The following is a 14,404-nucleotide window of genomic DNA, read 5'->3' on the forward strand; positions in this document are numbered from 1 at the left end:
GCTGAAAGGGGAGACTGTGGTGTACGAAAAATTAAAAAAAATTTTTTTTAAGGTTTTAAAATAAAATAGAGGAATAAACATGCTTAAAGCTATCCTATGCCTCAACGGGTGGCAATAACCACCAGCTGTCACTAGCAAACAGCAGATGTAATTGATAAAACAATTCAAAAACTCGTGTGGATCCATCATCAATAAAGTTAACACCCAAAAAGTAAATGAAAGGGTTCAAAGAGAAACTGGATAAGCTCCCCAGGTCTACCAATAATTAAATCTCTTAACATACAGGCATAAAATGCTTTTTTTTTAAAATGCAGATTAAAGAGGAGGATCAGCTGGGCAACTCGCTTTGCTGCAAGAGGATGGAGTACCATATGCTGCTTATGAAAATGTCATTAACTGAAGCAGGACTGGTGTGTGTGTTTTTTGGGGGAGGAAAAATGGGGACTAGGGACCAAGCTGTCATTATTTCAAAGGAAATATAGTAAATAACATTTATCCCCAATAAAGAAAGGATGAAATTGCCACCAAGATACAGCAGGGAATGGATGGTAATATTATTCATTACCACAGTTTAGCATTAAGTGTGCAACACCTACTCTAATTTATTGATGGACTGTTTAAGACGGGTGTTAACCTGTTTGTCTTGTATTATAATTGAATTCGGTCTCTAAGCTACAGGAATTCAAGGAGTTCATCCTTCTTCAATCAATATGCTCCCCTTCAGTGACCCATTTCAAGACAGCTTCATAAAAAATAATGTATTTTGTTTTAATAAATTTAAACACCATGACAGCTGCTCAATTTTTATTGGTTGTTTTTTTCCAGACGTTTCTTAGCTGAGGAGTGAAGCTAAGGCTCACAATCAATAATAATTGATTAATCAGCATCCCCTTTGAACAAAGGTGCTAATCAGTTTTTGATTAGTTCATCAAACCAGATGTAAAGGCAGCCCAGTCCTTGCATGATTGTTCATCAGTGTTTTACATGATGTACGCTGCTGAGCAGTATGTGCCTGAGGTACATCTGGAAGGAGCTGGGGGTGAGGGGAGAGAAGAGACAACTTAATGTATTAATTTAACTGAATTATTATGAACACACACAAAAGTTATTGGTTTATTGCTCCTGACTGGTGGGTGATTGATAGGGCCATAGCAAAGACACACGTAACAACCGTGCTGAGCTACCCAGCATAGTCTTAATTACTGAATACTGGTGGGTGGGTGGAGGGGGCAAATTAGTCACCTTTTTCCTAAAAAAAATATATATATATAAATTACTTTTGCCTGTCTGAGTGATTCTTGTTAGATGACAGAGCAAGCAAACAAACTGGGAGGGGGCAGGTCTGCTTCCTACCCACAAGAATTAGCTAGGCTCCTTGCCCCTTTCATTCTGAGGTAATCATTTCCACTGGGATCACCATCTGAACTAAGCCCAGAGACTACCTTCAAACAATTAGAAACGTTGATTCATAAATTGCTTACTTCTCACATTAATGAACGGATTAAGCTTCAAACAGGGACAGGACCACCCATGTGCATCAGAAAAAAAAAAGCCAATGGCTAAACTTTTTACAGCTTCACTAAATAAAGCAGAATAAAGTGAGGCAAAATGAAAACTACTACTTTCTAACCTTTCACTCCATCATCGCCTGGTTATTTATTTATTTATTTGTTTATTCATTCATTCACTTATTTTTTATTTATTTGGGGATTTGGAGTAAATCAACGCCTGGAGGGGAAGGGGGAGTATATATTGCTCATTTCTGGAAATTAGTGGAGATGAACAATGATGAAACTGTCTCTGACTGGAACAGTCTTATAATTAAAGACTGTATCTCAACACCTACCTCTTCAGACTGGGTGGGAGATGACAACAATCTTCCAGTATCTGAAGGGCTACCACTTTCAAGAGGGATTAGATTTACTCTGATTAGCCTCAGAGGGCAGAACCAGTAACAATGGGTAGGAATTACAGAAAGGCAGATTTAGTCTTGACTTCAAGAAAGTATTCTTAAAAAACCAGAGCTCTCCAAAAGCATAATGATAAGGGACATAATGGGTTCCCCTTTGCTACAGATGCAACAGGACAATGATCATGGCTAGGATGTTTCCAGAACGGCTTCTTAGGTCAAGCACCGGCTGGACTAGAGGGCACTAGCTCCTCAGCCTCTCTGCTTTCGGGTAGGAGGATGTTGAGAAGGCTCAGTTCTCTTTTTCTTCCTGTGGCCAACTGAGTCCTTGCGCTTATTTTCCCCATTGGCCACAATGGACAAGACCTCCTTGGGAACAACGTGAAAGGTGTCATCATGTATAAAGAAGTTTACTGAAATGTTTAAGAATCTCATAGCTGGCTAGAAGTTGTCACAATAGCATGGGGACTCACCTAATTGTTTAGCTCTGATCACTTTAAATCTCCTCCCTCCCCTCTTTGTAGGATATGCTTCTTATTCTGGATTAGCAACACCTAAATCCTGGAATCAAGCATGAAACCTACTTTTGCAAGTGCTCAGTCTGCTGTGAAAAAGGTCTGAGGTGGATAATTAGTTTACATCATGGCTGTGACAAAACAATTGGCCCCTTCTTCTCCCCCTCCCCACCCTTATTCCTAACATAATCAGATCATGACTTTATCAGCCCATCCCAAAGAAGTAGGCAGTAAGGATTTAAAGACGTGCTTTTTTTTCTTTTAAAGAAATAGATCTTGTCACACAATCCAACATCCTTAACTGCTTTACAAATGAAATCAAATTTTTTCTGAATCATCATATAATTAGGATGCAAAAAATATTTCAAGCCACTGAACTTAAAGAGTAGTTGTGGTACAACTGGAAAGATAAATTGTCCTCTACTGTGTGCAGAATGTCTTCCCAGGCTAAAATACATTTAGATATAAATACCAATCCCAGCAGCAAGGGAGGTGGATGGGGGTGGGGAGGAAGAACAATTATCAACAGAAAACAAGCTTATTTCTATTCGACAGGTTGCTTACATCAGGAAAACTGCTGAATGCAACTCAAAATGGCCATTATGCAGAAGTGAACAACATTCCCACAGGTTGGACACTGCAGAACCTTACCTAATGACTAGCCCTTACCTGAGAGGTCCTCACTGTCCAGTTCTTCTGCGGAATTGGGCAACTGAGTAAGGCCTTACAAGTAAAAACAAACTCGTTTTTTTTTCCATTCCTCGAGGGACATAAACAAAACACTTAAGAACTGAGGATGAATTTTAAAAAAAAAATATGAGCCAAATCACTTGCCATTTTTTTTTGATAGCTCAAATATATTAAGCCATAAGTACAGTTCTCCAATAATTTACTTTATTACTGATAGATAATGAGAGGCAGAAAGATTCCTCAGTCTCCACTGCTCAAAGCACATGAAACATGAAGGGGAATGTTCAAAATCACTCATTCATAACAGCATGCAAAAATATAAAACCTGATTGTTAGCTGCCAATGCTCTGCTACATCTCTTTATTACAATTCTACTTAGATTTTCCATACTGCTGTATGTAAGAAATTTTATTTCAAGTTTTGCTACAAATTGAAATCCTTTGCCAATACTGACAAATACAGCATTTTATCAATTTATGATTATCTTGGATCACATATTTCAAGTTGGTATAGCATCTGTTAACTGCAGATTGCAGGTTATTCCTTCATCAGAAAATCTGATATGCAAAAAATTTTTTAAAAAGCATTTCAGAAATCAACGATACTCAATGAAAAACAAACACCCTCAAAGCTGAAAAAGCAGTTAGGCCAGGAGAGAACCAGCTGGGGCCTTGAAATGCTGGTGTCTGCAACACTCCAAGCTTTGCCCATGAGTGCTATTTCTTACCTAGCTCAGCTTTTCTCTAGAGAGGTCAACAGAGAAGGAGAAAACAGGAGGTTAGGCTAGGAAACTGCTTCCATTTTCTGATGCTTTATTTGCAAGTTGATACAGTAAGAAAGGTCACAGAACAATACAAATGTTCTAAGACTGAAGATGCCTATTTAATTAGGAAAAAATGCACAGTGCATTTGTGTATATAAGCAAAACAAAAAAACAAAACCCTACTTTGGCAGTAGAATACAGACCGAGCAAATGTACTCTGGGGCTATGGACAGGATTTGCTACTTTTCCAGAGAGGAACACAGATTTAAGCAAATCAAGCAAATAAATACGGTCAATTCCCTCCCAAATTGGGCTTTTCAGGATCATGAAAGTTAGTGTTGGAAGATATCTAATTAGGCAATGGGGGCTTCTCTTGACAGCTTGGGATTTCCCAATATTGAAATCCTGAGGAAGGAGAATTTACACCATTGCCCTTGGGAGAGAACTCTTAAGGGCAGTGGGCCAATGAGAAATGGATGGTTTCCAAGTCCACAGGTGCTCCAAAAACTATAGAATTAAACAATTTAAGGGGAAGCAGTAAGTGCTGCAATAAATTATAGAAGCACGTAAGTAGGAAGAATTTCCATTTTTCCAGTGTTTGGATTGGCTGAAAGTATTCCAATTTCTAATTGGCTTTATCCATTGTATAAAGACTGATGATTACAATTATTTGAATAATTGTTATAAATGGGCAACATAAAATACTTCTCTGTAGTTAATTATGTATTTGCGGTTCTCAGAAGGCTAATCCCTCACTTCTACGTGGCCCAATGAATATCAAAGAATTCTACACACATGCTTGGCATCCACTAAACCATACTAAACAATGATGTTTTGCATAGGCATTTTTATTGCTCAAGGTTTGTTTCCTTGGGGAGGCGGTTAGAAAGCTAATTTTCTGTAACAGTTTTTTCCCCCCTTAAATAAAGACTAAGATGTTTATGAAATATCATTGATATGCAAAGCTTCCCCATTAGAAAGCAGCAGACAGTTGATATACACCTCATTAAAGAATGAAAACTGTCATTTTCAATAATATAAAGTTTAAAACACACCAACTCATCTGGAATCTACTGCTTGAATTACATGCTAAAGTGCGAAACCATTTAGATTAGTAGCAATTAATTTGTTTTTTGCATTACCATTATTTTTTTTTTTTTCACAAATCTATTATGCCCTGACCATACCATGATCACCTCTGTAAACAGAATTAGGAGGAGTTTCCTTGAGCAGTGGGCATACAGAAACTTTTGCAATGTGGACAAATAAAATCTTACTTATCCTAAAGCTGTGTTTGGATAGGGATTTCTTTCTAGTCAAAAATACTCATAACTCATTTTCTTAAAGAAAAAGACAAGAGGTACACTTTATGAAGTAGAGAATATTCAAAAGGAAACATCTCAATAGTTCAGTGTTTACTGGCACCCAGTAAGTTTACAAAACTTACTGCAGAGTATTAATTGTCTTGCCAGTCTTTTAAAAAAAGTGGGAAATTACTTTTTGATTTTTTATTATTAAGCTTTCACATCAAGAAAGATAGTCCTTTATTTTAATTCCTAATTAAAATGTATTCAAAGAAATTTGGTAAACTTCATCAAACAAATTGGAAATTTACCTTTTTGTCCAGGCAGAATTTCTCAACAATCATAGTGCAAACATAACAATCTTATACAGTCTAATGTTATGTTTTGTAAAGGGTCAGGGGGAGGCAGAGCAAGGGATAACTATTAGTGGTGCTCTGATTTGCCATAGCATGTTGAAAACTTTCTTATAAAACACCTGTGGCATTAGAATAATTCATTTCTTTCCAACATATGGAACTAGAATTTTTTAAACTCAGGATAGTGGGCCAGTTTTAAATCAGAAAATGAGGGTTTTTTTAAACTAAACTTCTACAGTTTAGTTAAATTCAAGGTCACATGAAATTCAAGAGCTGATGGAAGCTTCTTCGGGCTATCCTTTTAAAAATATTTCAATAAGTAATATTAGATAAAATTATTATTAGAAAATAAAAACAGCCCACTGGCTCCACTATTATTTAGATGATTAAAAGCAACACAGGAAATATTCCCTCTCTCATCGAAGCAACATGCATCTGATCATTTGGCCGTATTATGGAAACCATTCATCTCACCAGCCATGAGAGTTCAGACACCCCCAGCAGTTTTAATCTAAAAGCTCAGTCATCCTGCTCTTTCTGCTTTGTCAGCTTTTGTAGAGAGTTTTTCTTTCCCCCCTTTTCCCATTAGTAGACATTCTGTTCCCACCATTAAATAGTAAAACATTGTTTCCATACTGCATATCAAGGCTGAGACACAATCTGAAGGTTCTGCAGCCATTCAGAAACCTCTTTCCCGTAGAGCGGACAATGTCTGCAGAGTCCCTTGACTGAATGACAGCCTTTGAATGCCATTGTTCTGTACTCATACGGGGATGTGCAGAGAAGTATATACACAGAGGGTGGATATAGCGTTTGTAATAATGCGCACTGCTGGTTATTTTCCTTTAAACTGATTTAAGAGTTGGCCCATGAACGAATGGAAGCAGATAAGAAAATTGCCAAGTGCTTTGTGTATTCCATCACAGCCTTTATTGCCTGTACTATTTATAAAATAAATCAGAAAAAAAGAATGCCTGATTTTTAATGGGAAAGTTGTCTGGGCTAGGTACATGTGCCTGGAAAAGGCCAAAAAAATTTTTTTTAATGAAAAATGATTCTCTAAATTCAGTTAGAGTTCTGAGTTTGAACTGAGTGTACTACTATTCCATTCTAGGCCCTAACACTTATCCTAATGAAAATTGTGATTTGGGATATCAAAATTCACAAAAACATCAGCCCCTAGACACACCAAGAGGTGGAAAGCAAAAGGGCAGGTGGACTTAAAGGGGAAGAGGGGATAAAAAATAAATAATGGACAACTCCAAACAGTGAGGAAACCAGCTGGCTGACAGCAGTGCAGCAGAAGCACAAGCACTATTCCTGGCCATGGGGCAGGCATGCTGTTATCAGAGCTCTCAGGATGGGGGTGGTGGGGATTGGGGAACAGGGGATAGGGGATGAGGGAAAGGAATGGGAACAGACAGTGCAGAAAAAGAACAGGGGAAAAAAACCCAAAACCAAAACCAAAATCCTTACAGGAAAATTCCCAAATTGAAACAAACAAAAAAACCACCACACATACCCACACACCAAAAAGAAAAAAGACAACGCCCATGCTTTGAACTCACTCATGCATTCCCGCCATCCATTTCATGCCAATGAGATAAGGGGACTGGCAGGGATGGCTCTCTGGGATTACTGTGACATGCACACATAAGGGACTCTTCCCATCCAGGCCTTAAAGATGAGCTCCGAAATCATAATTGTTCAAGTACCTCCTTCACAGAATAATAGCATATGTCATACTGGCCTTACATTCCCATTCTTACACACACAGTTTTCTTTACTCTACATTAATTTATTTATTTTGGAGAAGATCCATTTGGCTTTCAGTCATGCCCATGCATTTCTAACCTTCCATATACATGCTTACTCCAATCAAATATTGATAAGAGCAAATAGCTAACGTACATAAACATCTGGTATACTTCATACACACTCTAGCAACACAAGCTTGAACAAAACATTTTAATGAGTCTTCAGAGGGAATTGTTCTTCCTTTTGACAAAGGAAAATAGAAACATAGAGAAACCCAAAATAGGGTTAATTTTTAAGACCAGTAAGATGGTCACAACAGACTCACCTAATGTGTCTTGTCATTTAAGTTGCTACAAAATCTAATTGGTTAGTGGTTTTCCTAACCATCTGGTTAATGAACTCCTCAGGAAGGCTTCCTTCAGATTAGCCCAAAGGGAAGGGGCTATGATATTCAAGAAGTGAGATGAATTCAAACATAGTTCATGTGAGGAAATGTGGCTCTGCATAACTCAGATTCAAATACTTTATAACTTGGCCCCCTTTCTTTTTAAGGTCAACGTCTCATTGTACCATCCCTCCCCACAACTCTCACCCAAAGCAGGATCCTGACAACTAACTCAGACAAAAGGTTCAATTTTGTTGTAAAGTGAAATCATTACTTTGGGATATTATCTACTGTTTATGAACTAGCTAGGTGGCACAGTAGATAAGAGTGCAGGGCCTGGAGTCAAGAAGACTCAACTTTCTGAGATCCAATACAGCCTTAGACGCTTCCTAGCTGTGTGACTCTGGGCAAGTCACTTCACCCTGTTTGCCTCAGTTTTCTCATCTGTAAAATAAGTTGGAGAAGAAAATGGAAAACCACTCCACTTATCTCTGCCAAAAAAAAAAAAAACCAAAACCAACCAAACCCAAATGGGGTCACAAAGAGTTGGACACAACTCCAAAACATCCTTTTTTCTGGGTCAGAAGGTTCTGTTGCTCAGGCTGGGCCTAGGGCATCTTACCCGAGACACCATGAAGACCTTAGACAACAAGAACAGGCTGGTAAATGTGTTACCCCAGGAGTCATGTGGTAGCCCGGCCCTTATTCCCTCCATCTTAACCAGACAGTCTAATTAAAATGATCATTTTGTTATTCAGGTAAATTCTCATTTTCTGTTGTGAATGGATGGTCCCTTGTCAAATGCTGTCAAGGGGATTTCTTTTCAGGCAAGGGGCAGATGAGGCGATCTCACAGCCAAGTTCCATTCTTTTCTAATGCCTGTTGCTTAAATTTTACTACTGAATTGGTTTTCTTGCACTGCTAGCTAGTCTATGAAATGCAAATGAGATACTCTTTTTTTGAAACCATTGTGGCCCCCCCCAATTCATTAACAAATAGTTTTCTACCACAAGAATATTGTAAGATCTTAATTTATATTCCAAAACTGTTTCAACAGAATCACACAAAAAAAGTTACTTTCCTTGGCAATCTGCACTGTCAAAAAATCGTGTTGTTATCGATGGTGTCTTGAAGAACTTTGGATCTAGCTCATGTGAGAATTTTATACAGAATCATAGCTGAAGAGCTGAGAGGGACTTTAGAGATTTTTATAAGCCAGCCCTCTCATTTTATAGACGAGAAAACTAAGGCTCAATTAGTAATTGATGAATGAATGAATATTATTGACTCATTCATCAGGAGAGGGGGCTTACAGATTTAGAACTGAAAAGGTGATAGGATCAGATCATAGGATTAGATCTGGAAAGGACTTTATAACTTATAACAAATGAGGAAACAGAGGCCCAAAGAATTCAAGTAACTTGTCCAAAGAAACAAAGAGAGTATTATCAGAGCCAAACATGGGACCTCTGATACTACCTTATTGTCTTTTCCATAGCATCTACGTTAAATATGAACTTTGATATCCCCCACCCCCACCCCAGTGGGGGTGGAAGCACATGGATCCACCCACATTTTCTTACCTGGGGCACCCTATGCTACAAAGACACACACTTTGTGACAACAAGAGCCTTGCATTGGACTACTCAGATTTAACTCTGGGGGTTCATATTTATCGGAGCTGTAAGGACCAGTCTTTCCCTGTTCTAGATCTGAGGGTATCTGTGACAAAGGCCCTTTCAGAACAGAAACTGGGGAACAGAAGTGAAGTCATTGAGGGTCAATTAAAAAATAATTTGTCTATGCAGTCTCTCAAGGAATTCAGGGATCTTATGATTAAATCCTGACTCTATAATTCACTGGCACTTAAAGAACTTAAAGTATTCTTAAAAACTGGAGAACAAATCTCCTGAACTACATTAAAGTAACCTTAAGGCCTCAAGAATAATCGATAAAAGCCAGGAAGTGCTCAATTAATGATTAAACCTACAAATAACTAAGCTTAATGGAGTGCAATGCCAGCGTAACAGCAAGCACAATGGGGCATTTCCTCGGAAACCTGAAGTTTAACACCTAATTGATTTAGCATGATTTCACGTTTACTTGACCCTTGCATTTAAATTAATGTACTTTCTCCTTTGTATTTATGACAGGAGAAAAGGCAGAAGTGAGTGTCAAATCCGTTTCTGTCCTTCAGCATGCTGTATCAGAAATCACCAACTTATGGACAGTCTGTCAAAGATATAGGGTGAAGGAGAATTCTGAGGAGCAGTCTATGATGGATCTTCTGCTTAGGGTTTGTCACTGATAATATCTAAAACAAATGGCCTGTTTTAAGGAAACCCAGTTCTAAACAGCAGAACACTTCTCAGTCAACTGGATCCGTCTGCCCACGGAAGAACACAGGGATATATGACCATGTTTCTTCCCCATCCGAATGAAAGAAGATTTTTAAAGTTTTGCATAGCATATTAACAGGGCCAGAATGGGCCCTATGCTACAAAGGGTTCCCTTGGAATCCAAAGATGAAAACTGGGCTTATTTTTAACCAAATCTTTCTATAAGTATAGTACTAAGGATTATTATATCAAATAGTGTACAGTATGGTCATGACTTTGGTTGCTGGAAAACAGACACTGAATATTTAGGGGAAACTCTTTTAGGCCAAGAAGTAAATCGGTGGTGAAACTGGGAAAAGCAAGCCCAGCTCTCTTGACATCCCCTCTAGAGTTGTATGCATTTACTTCCCACTGTCTCTCAAGTTCAGGACCAATCTTTTTAGAAGGACATATATTAAAAACTTAAAAAGGGGGAAAAGGCAAGTAGCCATTTAATTTGCTAGTGTTTTAAAGAAGAGTGATTAAAATTTTCCCCCTGGGTTAACTTATTAGGTTAACAAAAGAAATCCTTTGTTCAACCCATTATGCCTTGGCTACTACATGACCTAAACATGACTTGCCTTCAAAAATATACTCAGAATAACATCCTAGCAAGATGAAAAAGAAAGCTGAAATTTTAATGCAGATGCTAGGAATTCAAGGAAGTTTTCATTTTTTAAAAATCCACATGTATTTCCATGTTCAATAAAATGATGGCCATAGGAATCATCACAGAAAACCAACTGGTGCTACTTAGACTCAGACCATTTCTATCCAGCAGAAATTGCTGCTAGCCCCAGATAGCAACAATCGGCTACTGAATTCACAACAGAAATGACAAGACTAGACATTCTTTCAAGCCTTAAAAATTATGGTCTATTCATGAGATCAGTCTCCTCGAAACACGATTTCCCTTGAAGACTCCATTTCTCTTTTTCCCAGGCTTGCCTTGCCTCTCAGCAGTGCTGAGAAAGTAGATAAACAGTAATGTGATACCAACCGTGAACTGCTGGTTCTGTCGTCGCCGTTGTGTCTACACACGGGAACAGAGGATTGGAGGAAGGGAAGAAACAGGAGGAACGGCATGCAAAAAAAGGGAAAATGGAAAAAATGGAACAGATAATATATGAGCAAGCTTTCAAAGAACATTGCGTGACAAGCAATAATAAATGAAAAGCAAAAAAGCATTTGAAGGGAGTTGCACTGTTTTTAAGACATGCTTTGGGCTCAAAGCTGCGAGCCAGTGAGGGAAACAGTAAATTCTTTATCTAGGGGATCTTGCCGGTGCATATACTGCTGGTCAAAAGTCAGGGGAACATGCAAAGTGATGAGGAACACCACCAGTGCAAACTCAGGGACTGGTGGATGGCTCGTAACGCACCAAGGCTCTCAGGACTGTGACAGAAAAGCTCAATCTGAAGGCTGGTTAAACAATGAATTCATACATTCAAACATTGCCTTTGTTTTAACCCAGACCTCCCTGGTCACCCTAGCTTCCTGATCGCCAATTAGGAGTCACTGAAACAGTCACTCTCCCAAGATTTTTCAACTGCTTCTGCCCAGACACCTGCAGGGGAACATATGGTCCAAGTTTTTCCATCCAGTGCATTATTTCAGGAACGTTTAGCAGGTGAATTCAAGCAACCAGGAGGCCGTAGGGAGGAACAGATTAAAGATTTTCACAGATTGGTTTCTCTAGACACACACAGAAACCGTGGTTAGGCCACTCTTCCCTTTGTGGCTCTTACAACGTTACAGTCCAATGACAGATGCCCATCACAGAAGCAAACAAGCCCACACAATCTGCTGTATGCCACTTCAGCTCACACTAAACTCCTAAAGTCTAAGCATTCAACCATCCGTTCACACTGCAATCCACAGGCCATACTCATTGTTGGTGACTGCCAAGAGTCAGGGTTCCTTAAAGCTAGGATGGGAGATGACATTTTTCCCCCCAATATTTGAGACCCACACTGTAGAAAGAAACATGGTCTGTTTCTTCTTCATGTATTTCCAATGCTGTTAAAGTTTTCCTCAGGTTTCTGATAAGCTCTCTAAACCAGGCTTGCTGCACTGGCTGGCTCATCTCCACAAGCAATTCCTTAAGGGGCTCAGACAAGTGAAGGAGTGTTGTACTCTTTATTTTATTTTATTTTTTTGGCTAGAGGGGAGGCAGGATAAATTTCTGATAAAACGCATGACATTTTAGCTTCACTTTCCCTAGCCTACTTCATTGCAGTATCAACCCATCTGGCAACTCTTATCTATCTAATTCTACACATCTTCATCTAAAATCCTTGGGCTGGAAAGGAATGGTAAGATTATGACACGCATTGGTCACCTACAGTCACAGGCTGCTAGCACAGCTCTCAAGGGGGTTACTATGGCAAAGCAGCTTGCCATCCTCATTTAGGATGCCATGATTTAAATGGGCATTGTTCTCATGGGGCTAAAGACTATGAAGGCTTATTCTTACTTGATGTAGGCAATGTTTAAATGCACCAAAGCATTGAACACAGGATTTTTGCAAAAGAGCCTGGAGCTTTGCTTTAAAGATTACAACATATGAGTTCACGTAGGTGTTTCCCTTCAGTTGGCATGCTGTCCTCAGCACCTTAGAACATTTGAAGCTGGAGCCCTTCCAAGTAGTCAGAATAAACAAGAGTTAACCCAAAAGGTCATTCCAGGTTAATGTGGCCTATAGCTGAGTTTCTGGAGAATAGATGAAGACCAAAAACAAAACAAAACAAAACAAATCAAATCAAATTAAAAAACAAAACAAACCAACAAAAGAACCCAAAACAAACCAACAAAAAAACAAACAAAATATACCACAGGGAAAAAAAAATCACTATACTTACTTACAGATTCAAATCTGTATGCATAAAATATCAGAGTCAAAACAATACAGAAAGTTGTAGTTTAACATATTCCACACCTGGATTCCCATTCCACAGGGTATTGCCCTCCTTGGTGGCAACATCCATGTCTATCGTGGGTTATCTGCTGCTTTAAATTTGGGGGTCATGAACATACTAGGCTAGCACTTACACTCATGTGAGATGCTTGGTTGTAGAGGCATATGAAAACCTCTCCTAATTGAACATGGGCTGACACTCTGGCTTATCTGTTTTTGTAGCAGTGTTTTTGAAACGCTCATTCTAACCAAGCATAAGTTAGTATAAAATGAAAGAATGTGGAGGGTACAGGAGGGCTAAAGTCCTCAAAAATAACAACCTGGAATGAAACAATGACCCCAATTTACTGTCTTCCAGCAACATATAATGTCAGCTTTATGAAGAAATTAAACCCAATGAAGCTGGAAGCCAGGTCCTATGTGGGAGCTAGGAAATAAATTAGGAGGGAAACTTCACAGTGCAGCTCACTTCCCCATCCTGGGGCCAGAAGCCCATCAAACCACTTCCAAAAGCGGGAGAGCACAGCAAGGGAAAATAAATGCTGGTGGGACCAGGGATGTTTCAAGCAGTTAAAAGCAAACATATATCAAAGTCACACACCACAGTCACTGCAGCTGGAATGGCAATACCATGATCAGCAATGAGTTGGATGGCTGCATTGGGAAACACAGACTAGCTAAAAAATTTAAAACAAGACTGGAGGAGGTACGAATACGGAATCTGATGTTTCTATTTCCTAGCCTCTATGATTTAAAAGTATTTGGGAGGTTACCGGGCAAGGTTTGGATAGAAACCATTTCAAGTAAATATGTGGGATTTAAAAAATGACAACCTTCTTTGGTACCTATTTTGTATTTTGGAAGCATCGGATGACACAGCTGAATCTGTTTCAAAGTCTCGCGATAGCTTCACGTGCAAGGTACCTACGCTTCCCAATAGTGAGAGCTGTTCTGTGCATTAAAATCTGCTTGGGTGTCTCACTCACAGTGTGAAGAGGCACAGCGATAGATGAACCCTGCATGGCGTGGCAATCGGCATGCCTGCTCACAGTTTGTTAGCTCACTATCTCATCTGATCAAATCCTAAGGATATGGGAAAAATTTAAGTCTTGAAGCTTCGGAAGCAAATTACTGTAGAAACCTGAGAAACAGACAGAGCTGTCCACAGTGAGACCACTGCTTCCAGACCTCTCTCTGATGCTGTTCCCACCCCCACCCCCAAGTCTTTAATGAGCTATTTCAACAAGAAAAACAGATCACAAAAAGGAGAGCTGAACTCAGAGTGGTTACATTTTTAGACTAAAAAGGCCTAGTTGACTTGCAGTCCCTTTTAATTTTCATTACAAAGAGAAGCCAAAATTACTGTATTTTCTGTGGTGAAAAAACCAAATACCCACCTCCACCCTCAGTCAAACCCAACCAATACTAT

General features: G+C 39.1%; 1 protein-coding gene across 6 annotated transcripts in view; it reads right to left on the bottom strand.

The window, feature by feature from the left end:
• CADM1 (cell adhesion molecule 1) overlaps positions 1–14,404 on the bottom strand; it is a 364,942-nt gene that overhangs the window by 13,568 nt on the left and 336,970 nt on the right. For 2 of the 6 annotated variants that reach the window (XM_020989715.2, XM_020989713.2), the window contains 2 exons: positions 11,059–11,091; positions 3,094–3,147 (listed from right to left, as the gene is read on the bottom strand). The exons of 2 other annotated variants lie outside the window; for them this stretch is intronic. In XM_020989715.2, coding sequence (XP_020845374.1) covers positions 3,094–3,147; positions 11,059–11,091 — 87 coding nt within the window. The remainder of the gene's footprint in view (positions 1–3,093; positions 3,148–11,058; positions 11,092–14,404) is intronic. 2 more of the 6 variants (XM_020989717.2, XM_020989714.2) reach the window with 1 other exon arrangement.

Source organism: Phascolarctos cinereus, unplaced genomic scaffold, assembly GCF_003287225.1.
Source record: "Phascolarctos cinereus isolate Bilbo 61053 unplaced genomic scaffold, phaCin_HiC Scaffold_726;HRSCAF=1367, whole genome shotgun sequence".
Taxonomy (NCBI): Eukaryota; Metazoa; Chordata; class Mammalia; order Diprotodontia; family Phascolarctidae; genus Phascolarctos; species Phascolarctos cinereus.